This window comes from Ostrea edulis, chromosome 5 (genome assembly GCF_947568905.1).
Source record: "Ostrea edulis chromosome 5, xbOstEdul1.1, whole genome shotgun sequence".
NCBI lineage: Eukaryota > Metazoa > Mollusca > Bivalvia > Ostreida > Ostreidae > Ostrea > Ostrea edulis.
Genome location: NC_079168.1, coordinates 83,040,658 through 83,062,072, shown reverse-complemented (window position 1 = coordinate 83,062,072; position 21,415 = coordinate 83,040,658). Strand labels below are relative to the sequence as shown.

At 35.1% G+C, this 21,415-nt stretch overlaps 2 protein-coding genes across 2 annotated transcripts; one reads left to right on the top strand and one right to left on the bottom strand.

The window, feature by feature from the left end:
- The first annotated feature begins 4,696 nt into the window (after positions 1–4,696).
- On the top strand, positions 4,697–8,337 carry LOC125652631 (galactose mutarotase-like). The gene is made up of 8 exons (XM_048881970.2): positions 4,697–5,075; positions 5,178–5,308; positions 5,962–6,137; positions 6,292–6,501; positions 6,709–6,796; positions 7,108–7,252; positions 7,406–7,580; positions 8,134–8,337. The coding sequence occupies exons 1-8, from the start codon at positions 5,005–5,007 to the stop codon at positions 8,215–8,217; spliced, it is 1,080 nt and encodes a 359-aa protein (XP_048737927.2). The 5' UTR covers positions 4,697–5,004; the 3' UTR covers positions 8,218–8,337.
- Positions 8,338–14,346: 6,009 nt separating this feature from the next.
- LOC125650657 (H2.0-like homeobox protein) lies at positions 14,347–19,323 on the bottom strand. The gene is made up of 4 exons (XM_048879118.2): positions 18,055–19,323; positions 17,688–17,855; positions 16,267–16,454; positions 14,347–14,610 (listed from the first exon to the last, which is right to left on the bottom strand). Exons 1-4 carry the CDS (start codon positions 18,428–18,430, stop codon positions 14,404–14,406), a joined length of 939 nt encoding a protein of 312 aa, XP_048735075.1. The 5' UTR covers positions 18,431–19,323; the 3' UTR covers positions 14,347–14,403.
- Between the last annotated feature and the right edge of the window lie 2,092 nt (positions 19,324–21,415).

Genomic DNA, 21,415 nt, shown 5'->3' with positions numbered 1-21,415 from the left:
TAGATTACGTTAAAATCGTTTTAAACTTCTGTTGTGCATTAAAATAAAACCCTTAAAAATCAGTACAACAGCGCATAGAAACTATATGTAATTTTGCGCTTTATAAATGAATAAAATAACAATAATTAGTGGATACGGATCGACGAACATGCATTACGCACATGTAAATAAAAACAAAACATTTTCTGCAGAAATATCAAAATATTTAATCATAGAATCTCTATGAAGCTAATTCTCTCACTTGAGCATTGTCATTTTCTAAGTTCTTGACGTTCAAGTAAGGGTATTCAATAAAGAATTAACAAACACAAATTCATCAAAGGAGAAATCACAGGAAATTAATCCTGTATTTTTATCTTTTTTAAAAAAAAATTATTTATTTATTTAGGAATAAGCAAATATTCAGAAAAAATATCACAGACATACATTTAAAACAAAACATCTAGTAAAATAGTTGCACGATACTTTATGTGTTATGGGTGACGTAACCAGGTACTTGATATTTGAAGTACAACAGGTGTATAATGTCTTTGCTTATATCAAGCATTACCCATGAAAACCACATGGCTTATTTCCAATGGGGTCCTTTTAACCTTATACAGTGACATACACAATATATTGTAATTAACATAACAACGAAAAGAGCGATTATTGAGAAAAAAATAATAAAAGTTCACGTTCATTTATTCGCTCAAACCACATTATATATGGTACATGAGGTACATTAGATAAACATACATTAGATAAACATACATTAGAGTACGAATAAGGTCAGCGTATGTACAAATACACATCATACATGTACTCAGTGTAGTGAAAAAGTATTTACAAAATATGTTAAGGAGGACAGACTAACTCATGGATTTTTTTAGATAAACATACAGAGTTTTTAAAAAGTGTTTTAACCTTACTGGTTGACATTCAAATTGAAAGACATAATTATAACTGAGCAGTTTTTTTCTTAAAAAAAATTAATAATCTGGACATTTTTCATGCAAAATATAAAATGTTAAAGACATGAAAAAGTCGAAGTTGTTTTACTCTACTGCTAATATCAAAGTTCTCCAGTTTTTTTTAGTTTTTTTTTTTTTAGCGTTAATACTACTTCTGAGAGATAAATCTAAAATAAATCTCATAGCCTTCTTTTGATGCTCTTAAGCTTACTTGTCACACCTTCGTATCAGGATGCACATGTATGGTCAATATGACACTGGATTAAAGCGATTTCCAAATCAGTAAAAACAGGCCTGTTTAGTGCCTACATAAAAAAAATTCAGGCGTTGATTTGCTTTTTTTAATAAAACCATCAACAATTTGTTCTTCAGACAATACATTATCCAAATAATGATAATAATAATAATAAAAACTCCTGAGTATTTGACACATGATTCACATTCTATTTTAATACCATTGCATTCTATGGAATAAGAACTACCATTAATTAAAAGATTTAAGCTTGCGTTAAACAAAATACGTTTAGTTTATCCCAGGTGAAGTGACAGATTGTTGTCTACCAACAAATTACGACAGTTTTCTAACATAATATTATATGACAACTTCTTAGCTATAATGTTTGTATTACAACGAGAGAATAAAACCGCAGTGTTATCTACATACAATAAAACCTTACATTCAGGATCAACACTTACACTAAGGTCATTCACATATACCAAGAACAAAAGAGACCCAAGTAAATCTCCTTGAGGCACCCCACCGTAACATACGCCTGGCCTGAATTTCTCGAAAAGACTTTAAGTCCAAACTTGGGGTTTTACTCAAATTTTGACTGCTCAAATAAAAGAAAACTCAAATCTATGATGGTTAGATATGTATCAAGTTTAATTGCTTAATAGTACTGTTTCTATCTTGTTTTGTGGTTATAGAATTGCCCATATATAAATTTAACCTTGGCCTTGGAGGTATGACCATGAAAAACACATAAAATCTTGATAATCTTAGTTTTATTAGTACTGTTTCTATCTTTTTTGTGCCTATAGAAATATCCATGTAGGTTTGACCTTTGACCAATGACCTTAAAACAATAGGTTTCCCTTCTGGGAACATATGTACCAAGTTTGATAATCCTAATTTACCATATAAATATTTTATTCAATATAGAAAAGGACTGGACACAGGATATAAGCTTATAAACGTCCTCTGCATTTGGTGATCCTAGCCTCTTAAGTGCTGTTCCTAAATTTGACCCACAAGATGCTGACAGAGGCATAGATGCACTGCACCATACCATAAAACGGCCCTCTATAGGACGGGCGTATGTAATTAGTTAATGACGATAGCAACAACACTTTACAAATGACCGATTGTACGAGTGTTGTGATTAAGGTCGTAGAATGCAACTAATAAACGAGATTTTTTGAAATCAGGGCTAAGATTTAAATCCGTATTGTGGCTAATCATCGCAATATTTCAGTGAACTAACTATTAGAATCAGTTACCATAAGCATAAGAAAGACAAAATGCATATGATTTTGTATACTTTGGAAACTAATCCGATGTTCCTCTGACTCTTACCCCCCGCTTTTATATTGTGATATGTGTGGGCGAGAGTCAGAACGGACTCCATATTGAAAAGTGGGAATTCCGTGACATCAGCTTGTGTCGCTGCTTTACCTACCTCTTATAACTTTATTTCGCGGATCTATCCTCCTAGACGCGAGGATTCAGTTGTCAGAAGATTCTAGTGCTACAAATTGATCATGATTGATACGGTGGTTATTTGGAAACATACGATGTATCAATTAATGCCCGTCTTAAACGTCTCAAGGAGACACTAGTAACCACCATGTTTAACGTACTAAAATGTTAAATACCGTAGTGAAATCTACTTTGATAGTCCTGCCGATATTGATGGTCACGTGTGATTGGAAAGACTCGAATAGAGTGATGGTATCATGCCTATGCATGCGCAGAGACTAGACGCCTTGAATGTGAATAAAACAACTCACTGTCAACTGTTGCTCTGGTGTTGTTTTGAAAAATGGCGGTTGATATGAAAATCTTATCAATGACAATTTATTTAGATATGGTAGTTCATTTTGATACCGAGCAGTATTTAATTCCTATTACATGAATATGCATATACATACAGTACTGTAATCATGTAAATATCATCAAAATTAAACCAAACGTAGACCGTATTTAATTCACCCCTAAAATTGACCTTATCTACAGTATATATATTAAAGGGAAAGGCAACCCAAAAGATTTTTACATGATAAATAATAGGATTAATCATATGATAAAGATTTGTCATACAATTATGTCTTGCATACCCATAAAGTCCAAAATAAGTCCTTTAAAGAAACCCTCACTGGTTATTATAACAGAACTTATAATAACCAGTGGCCTAGGGTATTTTTTTTTTTTTTAAAAAGGGCTTGTTTTGAATTATTTTGGACTTTATGGATATGCAAGACGTTGTTGACCAAATTCTATGGTCGTTATAACGATCTAGTTCGTCAATACAACCTCGCATTGGGTCAAATGCTGTCTGACGTGTTTCATACCGATTGTTAAGCCGTTATTGGCACACTGATTTGACTGCGGATAACTCCGTTTACCTGATCAGGATATAGGGCTCACGGCGGGTGTGACCGGTCAACAAGGGATGCTTACTCCTCCTAGGCACCTGATCCCACCTCTGGTGTGTCCAGGGTCCGTGTTTGCCCAACTATCTATTTTGTATTGCTTGTAGGAGTTATGAGATTGATCACTGTTCGTTATCTTCACCTTGCATGCATTAGAAATATTTTCAACAAAAAATTAATTAAATCAACTCATGTAGCTTATTCGGAGGGAATGGGGGGGGGGGGGGGGGGGGGGGACTGAACCCAAGCACCTGCGTGATCATCAAAGATATGTATGTGGTAGATCTTACGAATAAATAGGTTGATGCCTTCCTGGCAAGCAGTTAATTACACTAATGCGAAGGGAAGATGTGAAAAAAGGTTATTTTTTTTAAATTCCCGACTCAACCAAGTCATTTGAAAAGAAAAGACTACGTAAATTATGGATCCATCATTTGTGTAATGATAAGTTGAGGTTCGAGACATTTGTATGAAGAACGTGTACCGTCTGCCTGGTCTGCGACTCGACTGAACGTCTTCTTTTCTCAATTTCTTCTTGCGAAAGAACGGGCTCAAATCCGAGTATACGGCTCCAAACTTAACTGTTCGTGACTTGTCATGTTTACAGTGCTGCTGATGAAATAAACCGGAATAGACGGTGTGAGGTCATAAATTAAACTCCAATGGCCACTGTCTTAGCGGCGGGTAATTTTGTAGTTAAAGACTGTCAATTACGATATCAGTAAGTGATACTTTATTCATAAAAGCAACAATGTGGTTAGGGTTGCCTTTCCCTTTTAAAATGAAAACATTCATCTAGCAAGCAATGCTTACAAATATTTTTATCAATCAATTAAACTTTTCTTATATATATCTTTTTTCATGGTAATTTAGCTCTATAATTCCAAAAAAATTTAATTTCACATGTCGAACACAATATTTTTCTTCATTCTCCGCCACCTTGAACATTTGATGCTCCCGCTAAAGTCAGGAGTAAACTTTTTCAACCAGTGTTCAACACTAGTGTCATGAAATGCACGTTTTATTTACAAATCTAGCAACTCGAGTAGTCTAACACGAGTTGTTCATTCAAACGTGCCCGATGTCTTAGTTTGGTACAGCTGAATGCGCACTGTTTATTCCCAGGCAGATCGATGGAACCAGTGTTGTATTATATCTATCGCGTATTCTGATACATGCATGTCGTAACCCATTAAAATAATGAACTTGTTTGTGTATGATATATTGAGATGCATAAAAGAAAGGAGTAATATCTTTGTTGAAATATCCGTTTTTACAGTCGCGGCGTATCTGTACTATCAGTGACCCCGAACTATATTTACACAGAACGAGGGTGTCCTTGAGCAATAAGTGCATAGGACTGTATCGCGTTCTCCACGATTCGGTCGTTCAGACAATGAGTCAGTCCTCGGTACTTCCGGTCAAAGACTCTTATGGTCAGTTGAGTGACGGTAGGAACGTCCACAGGTAAGCTAATTTTGCTTTGTATGTATAAACAAAAAGAGCGTTCCAGCTTTGTTTGACTACGGAGGCTGGATATTGTCATAATTACATATTATTACGTCGCAGGTACTCCTTCACAAACAGTAAGAATGTAACGGTCAGAGTGATTGATTACGGCTGTGTTATTACTGATATCCTGGTACCAGACAAAGATGGAAACGTAGACGACATCAGCATAGGGTTCGATTGTATCGAAGGTAAGGGAGAATACTAATATTCATAGCATAGAAGGTAAGGAATACGAAACAAATACGGTATACAAAGGGAGAGTATTGATATTTACAGGATAGAGAGAAAGGGAGGGTATTGACAGTTAAAGGATAGAGAGAAAGAGAGAGTATTGATATTTACAGGATAGAAAGGGAGAGTACTGATATTTACAGGATAAAAAGGGAGAGTACTGATATTTAGAATAAATGGTAAGGGAGAGTACTGGGCTTTTTTAAAAAGTGTAAAATTGTGGCATTTCTAAAGAATAGCAGGCGATAGGTACATAGAACCATAATTTTCACAAATTGTACGTGGAAATGGAAATATGATAGATATATAATAGACTACTAAACTTAGTTGTAAGACCTTTTGTAAAATTGGCCCCAGTGTTCATAGTGTAAGAGTTAAAAGAGATTAATGATTTACAGAGGTCATAAAACACTGTATACGGAATACGTATAAAGTCTATAAAGTTTCTATAGATACAGAAAAAGTTAACATTGTTTTTAAATATTGAAGAAGTCAAAGTCATTCATGGCGGCAATCGGACACACTGAGTAGAATCTGCTGTATATGGTCAATGGTATACAGTAATATATTGATATAGGCCTATATACAGATTTGTGTTGGGATTTTTCAGATTATGAACCGAATCCACGATGTTTTGGATCGATTTGTGGAAGGGTTGTTAACGTCATTTCCGGTGCCAAGTTTGTGCTGGACGGGAAAGAATACAAAATGCCTGCTACGTTCTCCAGTGATGAAAAGCAAGCACCAAAACATGGTATTCACGGGGGAGTCAGAGGGTTCCACTTAGTAAGAATTCATTTTAATCCTGGAGAACAGTTCACTATCACATTATTATTTATTTGATGAAAATCGCATGGTAAGACTCCTTATTATTGCAATAAACCACATCTAGGCATATTACTCGTTCATTTTGATTAGGGTTATGAGTTTGTTTTCCTAGAAATTGTTTAGTTCCTGGATTGAAGACGACAAAGTGAAAATGAAATACGTGAGCGATGATGGGGAGGAAGGGTTTCCCGGGGAATTGACAACCATTGTGTCGTATCAATTGACCAATCAGAACGAACTTGTGATCGAATACAGCGCCACCACCAACAAACCAACACTTGTAAATTTTACAAACCACGCCTACTTCAATTTACAAAAGCACGTATGTACATGTGTAGATCCCACGTGATCATTTTGTTTTATTTGTATAATTTTTAAAATTGCAATGATAACGTCAAACAGTTTTCATGCTGTCCTAGCACAAAAAGAAATAGAACGCACTAAGCATTGACAATTAGGCCGATCTTTAGTATAACTAGAGGTTTCTATTTCTCTAATCAGTCTCAATATTCTTGGTAAATGACTTTAGGATTATCCACACATTGAAGATCACATCCTACAGATCTTCGCAGACAAATACACGGTGAATCGAGAGGACGACATCTTTATTCCATCAGGTATGAGAGCATTGGCACAGTGCACAAAAATGTATACAGTATCACTAGGTATTTCAAAAAAGGTAATGAGAATTATCGGTATATAATCATGGTTATCTAGAAGCTTGTGCATGTTCTTGGACGACTTGAATGAAGTGATAAACATTGGCTGTAAATAAGACAATCATAATTCAATAAAAAGTCATCACAAAATTCATTAAAACTTCATCACATAATTCAATAAAGTTTACATGTTTAATATATTCAATATATTTTGTCACATAATTCAATAAACATTCACACTCTGGCTTATACAAAATCCAAATTTTCAGGAGAGTTACGTGACGTAGCAGGTACACCTTTTGACTTCCGGAAGCCCGTAAGGTTAGGAGATAGACTGAAGGAGGGGCCTCACGGCAGGGGATTCTTCCACAATTTCTGTTTAGGTGAATCTGGACCCCTCAAACACGCAGCTACGTGAGTCGAACAACTAAATCAATGGTTGATATAGAAATATATGAATAGAAACCGCATTGCTCTTTTGCTTTTTGTTTGCTCAACATTAGGTATATTTGGTGAATCTAGTCTTGCTTTATGAGAAAATACATTAATAATGCCATGTTTTATCAGGCTAGACCACCCTCCCACCGGAAGGAGAATAGAAGTGCGCACCACGGAGCCTGGGATGCACCTATACACCGGATGTAACACTATTCCGCATACCAAGGGGAAAGAGGGCGCTGTCTACGAACCTTTTTGTTCCATCTGTCTGGAGACACAGCACTACCCGGACTCCCCTAACCAGGTATAAAAAACTTTCTCGAAAGAGGAATCTCCCGTACTAACATCATTAATATTCAAATTTATACCACGTGGTTTTCCTTGACGTAGATCAAGTTTCGTATTCAAGGATGCCGTAAACAAACCTGTTACATCTATAGTAAATTTTGTATTTTTAAAACAATAAGTGAATTCAATAAATACATGACTGTATGCTTCAAGGAATACCAGGTACAAACATGGTGTTTTGCATTAATGTTTTCGTAAATCACATTGAAAGGAGACCATTTGAGGGTGAATTAATATAATTTTGTATAATGTGGGAAGCGAGGTAAAATTTGATCCATTGCTTTATGAATGGCATTAGTATAGTGTTGTTAAATCTAATTCATACTTACACAATATTTCTTATGATGCAATCTTCTGATACACTGCTTCCCTAGGGTTAAATCTGGCTAGAGTCATATCCCCTTATAGATAAAATATAATCTATCTTTTTTTTCAGTTTTAAGATGCATGAAATAGTAAGTTTTATTACAAACCGATTTATTTTGTTTTTCTATAAACATTTCTTTCAGGAGAAATTTCCAAGTATTGTTCTGAGGCCAGGAGAAAATTTCTACAGCAAGACAATCTACACATTTAGTTTGATGTCACAGTGATTTCATCTTTGTAAATGTATCGTAAACTCACTTGTGCAATACAGGAGCTACACATATACTTATTTCATATACTTGTCAACATATTTGAAATATTTCCAAATAAAGCATATATTCATTTAGCCTGTCGGAGTTATTGGTTGGTTGTTTTAAGTTCAGTCGAGAATTTTTCACTCATATTGAGACGTCACCAGCTGTAGGTGAAGTACCACAAATTTAGACCCACGCTTAACACTCGGGGCCGTAGCATCAGATCTTTTAACGTGTCAACACCTGCAGCGACACGAGACTTCCGCTTCTAAGGTCATATCCAAAAGACCCGAGATTCTCGCTTGTAAATGTCGAGTGTTTGGCAAAGGAGCTACCATTACGTGTTAGGGTTCAACGTGGTCATGGCACAAGCAGAGATCGATTCCATGACTTCCCGGTTTTACAAACCACTTAACGCTAGGCTAAAGTGAACGTTTGTACAAATATTTTAGCAGTGATTAGTACTATAACGTTTTCGGATCCGTAAACTTGAAAAACTTGCTTTATCTTAATAGTTCTGGGGGTACCATGAGAAGTGTATTTAAAAGGACAGTTCCTCAGGTCCCGTAAGGATACGCATTGACAAGTGACAAGACAAAAACCCCTGAATAAGTCTGAACACAATCATTCTCCTTATTGACGTGTAGATCAGTAGTTCGGTGGTTTGATGTGCAAATCAGTAGCTCGGTGGTTTGAGGTGTAGATCATTGGCTCGGTGGTTTGAGGTGTAGATCATTGGCTTCGTGGTTTGAGGTGTAGATCAATGGCTAGGTGTTTGAGGTGTAGATCAGTGGCTCGGTGGTTTGAGGTGTAGATCAGTGGCTCGGTGGTTTGAGGTGTAGATCAGTGGCTCGGTGGTTTGAGGTATAGATCAGAGGCTAGGTGGTTTCAGGTGTAGGTCAGAGGCTCGGTGGTTTGAGGTATAGATCAGAGGCTAGGTGGTTTGAGGTGTAGGTCGGAGGCTCGGTGGTTTAAGGTGTAGATTATTGGATCGGTGGTTAGAGGTGTAGGTCAGTGGCTCGGTGGTTTGAGGTAAAGATCAGAGGCTCGGTGGTTAGAACGTTTGAGGTGTAGATCATTGGCTCGGCGGTTTGAGGTTTAGATCAGTGGCTCGGCGGTTAGAACGTTCGCTTCGTGACGGGAGGTTGTGTTTGAGGACTTCGCTTAATTTGACCACGGTCAAGGCATCAAGATAGGTTATGGCTACTCTTTTGCCACAACGCTCGGCATTTGTAAGTAAAAATCACGGGTCTCCAGGGAAGGGTCTTTTAAAAAAACCTGAGATCTGAAAACTTATAAAGACCTGACTGCTACGGCGGCCTCAAGGGCCACACAATATGTCTACATTGGTTGTACTTCACTTACAGCTGATCACGTCTCAATATGCGTGAAGAATTATCGAAGGGCCCTAAAAGAAAAAAGAAATAATAAACTCCTTCCAAATACTAGGATTGCAAAGATATCACTTGTGTAATGACCATCGTTAATGATCCTCGTTAGTGAAGAGATTGGATCCTGAAGAGTTTTCCGCTGAGAACTGGACTATCCTCCCTGATGGTGATACCACCAAATATATGGCTTTTTCAATATCTAATACACGTTCTGAAGAATAAGGTAATTCTATAAAATTCTGTTCTGAGAATATATTTTAAGAGAAATTGACATTTTGTAAGAAACCAGTGCAGCATCACAATAAATGAATGTGTGCCACTTTGGTCAAAATAGTAGATTTAGTTCCTGGCGCCGGCTCTGTATAACTTAGATAGTAGATTTAGTTCCTGACTCCGGCTCTGTATAACTTAGATAGTAGATTTAGTTCCTGGCGCCGGCTCTGTATAACTTAGATAGTAGATTACTTAGATAGTAGATTTAGTTCCTGGCGCCGGCTCTGTATAACTTAGATAGTAGATTTAGTTCCTGACTCCGGCTCTGTATAACTTAGATAGTAGATTTAGTTCCTGGCGACGGCTCTGTATAACTTAGCAGATTTAGTTCCTGGCGCCGGCTCTGTATAACTTAGATAGTAGATTACTTAGATAGTAGATTTAGTTCCTGGCGCCGGCTCTGTATAACTTAGATAGTAGATTTAGTTCCTGACTCCGGCTCTGTATAACTTAGATAGTAGATTTAGTTCCTGGCGACGGCTCTGTATAACTTAGCAGATTTAGTTCCTGGCGCCGGCTCTGTATAACTTAGATAGTAGATTACTTAGATAGTAGATTTTGTTCCTGGCGCCGGCTCTGTATAACTTAGATAGTAGATTTAGTTCCTGACTCCGGCTCTGTATAACTTAGATAGTAGATTTAGTTCCTGGCGCCGGCTTTGTATAACTTAGCAGATTTAGTTCCTGGCGCCGGCTCTGTATAACTTAGATAGTAGATTTAGTTCCTGACTCCGGCTCTGTATAACTTAGATGAACTCACAGTTGACCTCAGGGTCACGTTTTCACTTTATGTTCCCTCTATAAAGTGAGATTTGAATCAAAAGTGGACTCATCAAGTTTGTGGCCCCAGAGCTTGAAATCTATAATTCAGAAACGATTAAAACTACTGACACAAACAGAAACGCGGACAGATTCCAACATATGATACGTGTATATGGAAAATTATTCAAAAACTGAACATCAAAGATTCTTGCATTCTGAACAGTGAAATACTGTATTATATCCACTGAATCTTTCATATTTGTTATTTTCACAGTGTACCCCCCCCCCCCCCCCCCCCCCCGAAACAAAAGTGATATTTACAGTTTGAAAATAACAACCAAAACTTGTGAATTGTCGAAATACAATGTATACACCCGTAATATATATATATAGTCACATACATTTATAGATATAATTAAATTTTCCATGTTTAATCAAAATAAAATTGAATTAAAGTTGTCTTATTGTTTGAATATATTTGGTTTTGATATTTATTTTAAAAGTTACTATATTTTCTGCGCAATATTGTTTTGAACGTCAATAACTAAAAGAGGTTAAAGAGACGCGGAACAAAATGTGATAAACAAAATCTTCAATGTTTTGTTATTAGATATGGAATTTATTCAACTTGTGAGACAGGATTTTTTTTTCACTCGTGATTCGCACTCGTCAAAATATAAATAAAATCCTGTCTTAGCAGTGAAATAAATTCTATATCAAATAACAAAACCATTTATATCCTCTATTCACACATTTCATCTAGCTGCACTGCCAACATGCATGAAAACTTCATATTGAGATTCTTTTATCGATACAGACAATATTGTAACACTGTTGTATACAGACATTATTGTAGGACTATTGTATACAGACATTATTGTAAGACTGTTGTATACAGACATTATTGTAACACTGTGATATAAAGATATTATTGTAAGACTGTTGTATACAGACATTATTGTAAGACTGTTGTATACAGACATTATTGTAAGACTGTTGTATACAGATATTATTGTAAGACTGTTGTATACATACATTATTGTATGACTGTTGTATACAGACATTATTGTAACACTGTTGTATACATACATTATTGTAAGACTGTTGTATACAGATATTATTGTAAGACTGTTGTATACTATTCTCTTTAGAGAAGTCAAGAGGCATAGCCTTCATCGATTTCTCTTCGCAAGCATTCATGTTTTGATTCTGGAAAACGTGTAAATGCCGGAGTCGGTGACGGTTTATGCTTCGACCGACGTTTCGAGTCAGATGTGCCTGGATTTACGCAATAGACAAGTTGTTTTCAAACATTTAACAGCAATGAACAAAACCGTCACAAGGAAATCAAAACTTACTTGCTTTTAATCCATTTTTAACATGTCCCTGTCCCGGGTTTAAATCACAACTCTGATTACGTCAGTCTGCTTTTTTCTTAACTGGTCCCCTATTGTGACAGCTCCCAAGACCAGTTAACGTAAACCCGGGACAGGGGACATGTTAAAAATGGATTAAAAGCAAGTAAGTGTTGATTTCCTTGCGTCAGTATTGTGCATTACTGTTAAATGTTTGAAAACAACTTGTCTATTGGGTAAATCCAGGCACATTTGACTCGAAACGTTGGTTGAAGCATAAACCGTCACCGACTCCGGCATTTACACGTTTTCCAGAATCAAAACATGAATGCTTGCGAAAAGAAGTCGATGAAGGCTATGCCTCTCGACTTCTCTAAAGAGAATATGTTGTATACATACATTATTGTAGGACTGTGGTATACAGATATTATTGTAAGACTGTTGTATACAGACATTATTGTAGGACTATTGTATACAGACATTATTGTAAGACTGTTATATACAGACATTATTGTAAGACTGTTGTATACAGACATTATTGTAGGACTATTGTATACAGACATTATTGTAAGACTGTTATATACAGACATTATTGTAAGACTGTTGTATACAGATATTATTGTAACACTGTGATATAAAGCTATTATTGTAAGACTGTTGTATACAGACATTATTGTAGGACTATTGTATACAGATATTATTGTAAGACTGTTGTATACAGATATTATTGTAAGACTGTTGTATACATACATTATTGTATGACTGTTGTATACAGACATTATTGTAACACTGTTGTATACATACATTATTGTAAGACTGTTGTATACAGATATTATTGTAAGACTGTTGTATACAGACATTATTGTAACACTGTTGTATACAGACATTATTGTAGGACTATTGTATACAGACATTATTGTAACACTGTTGTATACAGACATTATTGTAGGACTATTGTATACAGATATTATTGTAACACTGTGATATAAAGCTATTATTGTAAGACTGTTGTATACAGACATTATTGTAACACTGTGATATACAGATATTATTGTAGGGCTGTTGTATACATACATTATTGTAAGACTGTTGTATACAGACATTATTGTAACACTGTGATATACAGATATTATTGTAGGGCTGTTGTATACAGACATTATTGTAGGACTATTGTATACAGACATTATTGTAAGACTGTTGTATACAGACAGTATTGTAGGACTATTGTATACAGACATTATTGTAAGACTGTTGTATACAGACATTATTGTAGGACTATTGTATACAGACAGTATTGTAAGACTGTTGTATACAGACATTATTGTAACACTGTGGTGTACAGACATTATTTTAGGGCTGTTGTATACAGATATTATTGTAAGACTGTTGTATACAGACATTATTGTAAGACTGTTGTATACAGACAGTATTGTAGGACTATTGTATACAGAAATTATTGTAAGACTGTTGTATACAGACATTATTGTAGGACTATTGTATACAGACAGTATTGTAAGACTGTTGTATACAGACATTATTGTAACACTGTGGTATACAGATATTATTGTAGGACTATTGTATACAGACATGATTGTAAGACTGTTGTAGACAGACATTATTGTAGGGCTGTTGTAGACAGACATTATTGTAAGACTGTTGTATAGAGACAGTATTGTAGGACTATTGTATACAGACATTATTGTAAGACTGTTGTATACAGACATTATTGTAAGACTGTTGTATACAGACAGTATTGTAAGACTGTTGTATACAGACATTATTGTAAGACTGTTGTATACAGACATTATTGTAACACTGTTGTATACAGACAATATTGTAAGACTGTTGTATACAGACATTATTGTAAGACTATTGTATACAGACAGTATTGTAAGACTGTTGTATACAGACATTATTGTAAGACTGTTGTATAGAGACAGTATTGTAGGACTATTGTATACAGACAGTATTGTAAGACTGTTGTATACAGACATTATTGTAACACTGTTGTATACAGACATTATTGTAACACTGTTGTATACAGACAATATTGTAAGACTTTTGTATTGATGCAGAACTTATTGCGACAGTTGTATCGATGAAATAATACATGTAGCATGCTCCGTAAAACGTTTTTTTTTTCTATAAAAAAATCAAGTTTTCTATAAAAGTAGTATGTCGTCTTGCACAATATTTTTTGTTTTTGTTGTTTTTATATTTATTTATTTTTGTTGCTGTCTTTTTAGAATTATATTACCTATAACTCTGACCAGCTATCTACACCCTGGAAATCATTTAAAAAAACAACTATGGGAAATAAACACAAACAAAAAATACATTTATTAAAGAAATAAATCAACAGCAGAGAGGGCAGATTCTCTAGGAATCTTTGTCATCGTCATCACAATCATTGAGTCTCTCGTCAGTGACGTCATCCATGGCGTCTTCACTATCAGTATTATCGATATCATTGGTCATTGGTTCTTCCGTGAGGGCCTCCGAACTTTTACCATCGACACTCGATTTATCCTTTGTTTGTTGCGCATGTCTCCATTTCATCCTTCTGTTTTGAAACCAAACCTTGACCTAAATGAAATATAGTCTGATATTAGGTACAAAGTCTTCGAATCTGATATGGTTGTGTTTTGTTTCACTTCCCACTCGAGAATATTTCACTCATATGGAGACGTCACCATTGCCAGTGAAGGGCTGCAAAATTTAGGTCATGCTCGGCGCTTAAGCCTTTGAGCAGGGAGGGATCTTTATCGTACCACACCTGCTGTGACACGGGACCTCGGTTTTTGAGGTCTCATCCGAAGGGCCGCCCCATTTAGTCGCCTCTTACGGCAAGCAAGGGGAACTGAGGACTTATTCTAACCCGGACCCCCACGAAACCAAATTTGATTTGGAGTTGAATGTTATGCACATGTACTTAGATATGTAAAAATTCTTCCAATGACTGTAAGTATCAGTATGTCCCCTTCTTAGTACTTTCTATAGTTTAAAAAGTCTGGGTTCAAATCAAAATGAAAAAAAATCATATAAGATGTTATTTTACAAATCTTTCATGACATTAATAAATCATGATATTTCCATTTCCATTGATTTTGTCTTCGATATCTTTACCAGTTGAAATGAGACCCATTTCCTCATGAATGAAAAGGATGTGCGTACAAGTCTTGACAAATATAGTATGACTATTCTAACGGTTGGGAATATTCCGACAAAAAGGAATTTAAAATGTAAATAGAAAAAATAAATAAATTTCAATTTTGAAAATACATAAGGGAACGAACTGTGACGCTCTACGCCTGCATACTTCATCACTAAAATTTATTTCTTGAATAAAAAGGAAGTGGAAAGAAAGAGAAAAAACACAATAACGACAGCGAAACCGAACGCCCCAGGTTTTAGGTTCATTTTTTATCGAAGTCCGAGACATTCGTCACCACATACTGGAAATCTACATGTACCAAATTCACCACATTTTCATAAAAAAAAAATCAAATTGCATTTAACTACATTTCGTGAGATTCACGTGTCAGTATGTATCTTGAAGAAATTATCTTGATTTCGGGAGATTTAGCACTGACTATTGCATTAACGGTTATCAATCGGGAGGCAGGTTGCATGAAGTTACAATAAAAACTAAACACGGAATCAGCTTATTAACCCCTATATTTAGTGCACTTTCTATTTCTCACTAAGTTCCATATAGTACACGCTCACCCAGTTCCTTAAAAAATATCAACTACATGATGGTTTTCAAGAGAAATTAAACATAACAAATGCCTGTAATTTTCATTTTCCTGTTTCTCTTTATTCAGGGGATGGGGGTGGGTGGGTGTACACAGTTTGAGTATATGATTATGTTAATATTTTCTCTAGCTATAATTAGGTGGAGAGAGAGAGAGAGAGAGAGAGAGAGAGAGAGAGAGAGAGAGAGAGAGAGAGAGAGCTTGTAACTTTATTTCCACTGGCTGCCCGAACCCGTATGTAAAATAATACCTCACATAGCCGGATATTCTGGTAAAAGCTCAATGAATAAATAGCTAGGAACTAACTCGATATAGGAAATAGAAACTACAGAACTCGTATACCAAACAAATAAAGAAATAAAATATTAATACTAAAAAACCACCCGACACCCCTCGAAAAAAAACCCACAATAAAATTAGCAAAATAAGAAGAGAAAACCCCACCAAAAATAATGGTGAATTTTAAAAAGTTTTGCAACCTAACCTGTGCGTCTGTGAGCCCTAACATGGCGGCCAGTTGTCGTCTGTCGGGCTTGGTGACGTATTTCTGGACCTCAAATCTTTTTTCCAGCCCCTTCCTCTGGAGGTTGGAAAACACCGCACGGGACCAGGACCGCTTTCTCTTGGAGTGATGTCCTAAACTGACGTCATCATTCAAGATTGAGTACGGGCCTAAAATCAATGAAAATTTTGCAGAGTTGATTTGTATATCATTCTCTCTCAGATTTAGTGTACATACACATGTATTTTTGAGTGTATTTTTAGCATGAAAACTTCCCGGGGGTCATGTTAAGAAGTTAATTACGAAGTTCATTTCCTAAGTCATCTTCTGAATCATATATATATATTATTGTCAAAATGGTTTTTTTTAAAGTTGGAATAAAGTACACTCTTCATAAGAATAAACTTCTTTGAAGACTTCGTTATCAATCTATAAAAAAGAATATGTATACATGCACTTCATTTTGTTTATCATTGTTGTTTAATTAATCTGTCATCGTGGTTTATTTTTGTACTTGTTCCAATTCAATCGTTCAGATATCAATTTTTATTAGTCCAATTAAAGTAAAAAATAAAAATAAATAAATAACACATCGTTCATAGATAAAGACAATAGACTATAAAAACAAAAATAGTTTTTTGTAGATGAAATGCATTTTAAAATTTAAAAAAAAATATAATGTCATTATTAGTGTATTCGAAGGAAGTGCTAAATCTTGATTTGAACATCAATAATACTACAACTGTTATCTGATTCCATCGCATCATGAAAACTTGATCAGAATTAATGATGGGAATTAATGATTGGCTAGCAATGCTAATGCTGTAACTAGCAGAATGAGAATTTTATTTATAATTATTTTTTTTTTATCTGAAACATCTAATTTCATGATAATTACATTTTAAGAAGAAGAATAAGAAGGAGAAGAAGGCTTTATCAAGCATTTTTTTAATGCCAAGACACAAAATTCTTACATTAGATACTATATAAAAATAAAATGCTTTAAATTGATGTAGCTGATTTTAGAATACAGTGCATAATCAGTTCTCATTTCTATATTTCTTCTCATAATTTGCTTTTGCAGTGTTTAGTATTTTTTAAAAAAAAAAAAAGTATATTTGATTAATCTTTTTAATAGGATATATTCATTTCTTAATAATTATTTCCTTTTTGATCAATGAATTTAAAATGGAAATTATGCAAACAAAATATATGAATTGTTTAGGTATATAAAAAGTGAAAATTATTCATTTTTGATATTAAAACCAATTTACTCTTCCTCATAATACAGTGTGCACCGCTTGATAAATAAATCTATAATTATCAAGCAGTCAATAAAATGGATATTGTCTGGTAACACGAAGTATGGAGGACTAATATTGTCTGAATGTTTTCAGTCTTACCTGGCAAAGAGTCCACGGCAGAGGAGGGCGAGAGCGGGTAGGGTGGGGACGTCAGATGAGGCAGGATTCCATGGGACGGAAACAACCCTCCCCTATGATAAAAGTGAATATTCTGGTTCTCACAGCCACAGGCTCCACCCCCGGGATAGCGAGTCTGCACCTTGTCCTCTGCAAGTAAATTATAAAAAATTCCAATCCGTTCATCATTTTTATCGAGATATGTAGAAATTTCTTCAGAAGTAAAATACATTGGTCTATGTTCAGTCTTTTGATATTAATCGTTTTTGCCTAAAAGATAAATAACGTATATCTGAATTTGATAATTCTGAAAAATTTAAATCAAAATATCGCAAGTTTTAAAGTTCACCTTTTTCAGAGGATTTTTTCCCGAAGTCCTCCGCTAATATCGCATTAATTCCGAACTTGAGTTGTTTTGAAGGTCTCTGTTCCACGTTCCTGGTCGTCAAGGAATCGGACACAAAACTGTGGACGCGTTTGGAGGTACAAAAGGCCTGAAGGGGTCCGAGGGCGGACTGGGTGCGGCACCCCGACCCTCCGTCCGAGGTATCCGGAACTTTGTATACGGGGAAAGGCAGAGATGGACTTTGAACATCTAATATATCCGATATCCGAAACGAGGGATTCTTTCTAGATGCTACGGCATAGGAGCTGTTGAGATGAGGGAAAGCCCAGATTGTCCCAGGGTATTGGGACAAAAATGAGCCACAGCTTGTAGAGAACATGTTCACTCAGGCGAAATCCACTCCACGAAATATAGGACACTGAACATCAGAACATAATTCCGACATCATAAGGACAAATTCTACAGAATTGCTGCTGAAATATACCGAATTTTTAGGCATTCTGTGAAAATGGAAAGTTTGGGTGCTGTTTATCGCGTCAAAAGAACGAGATAAAGTCTGCGATATGATTGGTTGTCTTCGTGTGTTAATGTGACAACTGTTTCTTATATCAACCAATGAAATCCATGCATGAATCTAGATAAGAAAAACCACCCAAACCGACTTTTTCATTGAAAATTTTACAAAAACTGTTATCCAGATTTAAAACATGCGCATCTGTAACTCAAAAGCATAAAATGTTCTCTACTGCATTAAGATTTTGATTCTTGTTGATGAATTAATCATTGTTTAAATGAATGAGCATCAGAATTAATGCAAGAACTCCCGATAAAAAGTTAAGAAATGCGGGAATACGATCAAAGTGCAAGTGAATTATTTCGTAATGAACCATCTTGTTTCACCAAAATAGATAAACATGAAAAAGACATTGCTAACATTTTTACAAGTGTGCAACAAATCAAATATCAAGTAATTTACAGTAATTCAAAAAATGAAATAAAAATCAATTTCTCCGGTTGTATTTTAACAGTGAACTTTAATGGAATGGTGGCGCACGTGTGGGGGAGAATTTTTAACATGTCTCTGAGCGCCGATAAAGATGTCACTTTCCTTACCCCAGCGATAAAGACTACATCAGAAAGAAGAGGGATTATCACTCTGGTAGATATAAAACTGATCGTTACACTCAACTCTCACGACATGCCTCATTTCCACCCCACCACACAACGAACAAGCCGCGGAGGAGGAAAAGTATAGAATTAAGAACATCCCAATCACTACAGCTACACCAAATTAAAAAAAACCAAAAAACCAAATAATGTCATGACATGGAAAACATAAACGCTATAATACCATCATCAACAATATTTTGGTTAATAAAGATTAGCTATCTTATCAAATTATGTAGAAAATTCTTATAAGAAATAGATGTATCTTCGTATTATGGGAATATATTTGTAATAAAATTTTAATTTACTGGGTGAGTGTAAATATATCACAACTGTCATATTGTAATAAAATTTTAATTTACTGGGTAAGTGTAAATATATGACAACTGTCATATTGTAATAAAATTTTAATTTACTGGATAAGTGTAAATACATGTATATGACAACTGTCATATTGTAGGTTTTATATTTACATCCACGCAGTAAATTCAAAATTTACAATAAGACACAATGAAAGTACGGGGAAAAATTGTATTATGCAGAAATCATCCCCGTCCTTCCATTGTTTAAAAAAAACAACAACAACACAAACATTTGTTCATTATACAGTCATATCTGGCAGAATTTAAATTTGTTTCTTCTTACAAATACATAGTTCTTAAGTTGAAAGGTCAATACTTTCATCGAAAAATAAATACATGGAAAACGGATTCGTTTATTAGTGAAAAAACACTGGTAAAATGTGAATATAAGTTCAGGGCACAATCCGGTACATGTAATATTTTAAAAGTGTTTTTAAAAAATCAGTAACTTTAAGTTTATCACCAAAATATAATCATTGAATTAGGCCTCGACCTCGCTTTTGGTCAACCCGATCCTTCAACAACTCTACAAATGAAAATTACAAACCACCCCAAGAACTTCCTCGATTGTCGTCATTAAAACCAAGTCACGTGACTTTGGCTGTCCGAATATTGGATTTAGAACTCAATGTAATTAGTTTTGATTACGCATAATCTTTTTAATTTTTTCCTGATATTGTTTTTGTGTAATATTCTACGCAGAGCTTGGTTGCTAGGAAAAGTCCATCGGATACGTTTCCATGGTAATGATAATTCAATACTATAATCTTTGGGTCATATACGAATAATCTATGCACACTGCATACACGAAGCCATATATTATTTAGGTTCTGTATCCCTTTGTTTATATGACAGTCCTATTCGTATGTTTAGCTTTTTATAAGAATTTCAATGAGTCCTTGAAAAATTCTATAACTCTTTCTTCAAGAAATATTCGTTTTCATTTCGTAATATCATTAAGAAATTTTAATTTCAGTAGTAGCGCGCTATTTGATTGGTTGGTCGGCATGCCTTTTATATCGTACCACATGACGGGCGTGGACGACATCACGGTAGTGATTTTCAGTACGTTGCCATAACGATTCTGCTCCGCTTCAGAAGAATTTAGATTTTCGTGTTGATATGAGTTTCATCAGAAGTTTAGAAAAAATACATGTATCATAAGGAAGGAAGTGAATTTTTCACCGATTTATACGATATTAATCACCATTTATACGATATTAACTGGTTTGGAACAGCATATGCTTTTTGTGTAAACGACGTCAAAGTCTACAAAGCGTAAACTGCCCTAACCAATCCATAAATATCACACGGTGAAAAATTCAAACTTCCTTCTCTGTGAGTGTGTAATAATGTCAATTTGATAAACGAAATATTGAATAAACAAATTATAAACATTCTTTTAACTTTGGGTTTTTATGTTTTTTGTTATGGGTACATTGCTGTATATTGTATCCATGCAAAATATTGATGTCATCCTCACATGAAATGATTGATTGATTGTATATTGTTTAACGTCCCTCTCGAAAATCGTTCACTGATATGGAGATGTCACCATGGCTGGGGAAGAGCTGCAAAATTTTGGCCTATGCTATGCTGGACGCTTATGGCCTTTGAGCAGGGAGGGATCTTTATCGTGCCACATCTGCTGTGACACAAGACCTCGATTTTTGCAGTCTCATCCGGTCCCATTTAATCGCCTCTTTCGAAATGCAAGGTCCTGAGGACCTATTCTAACCCACGAGAACACATGAAAGGACGAAATGACAAAGAAATTGAAGAATCTACTACTGTAAACTGTATATCTTGTAAACAACACTCTCTAGACAAACACA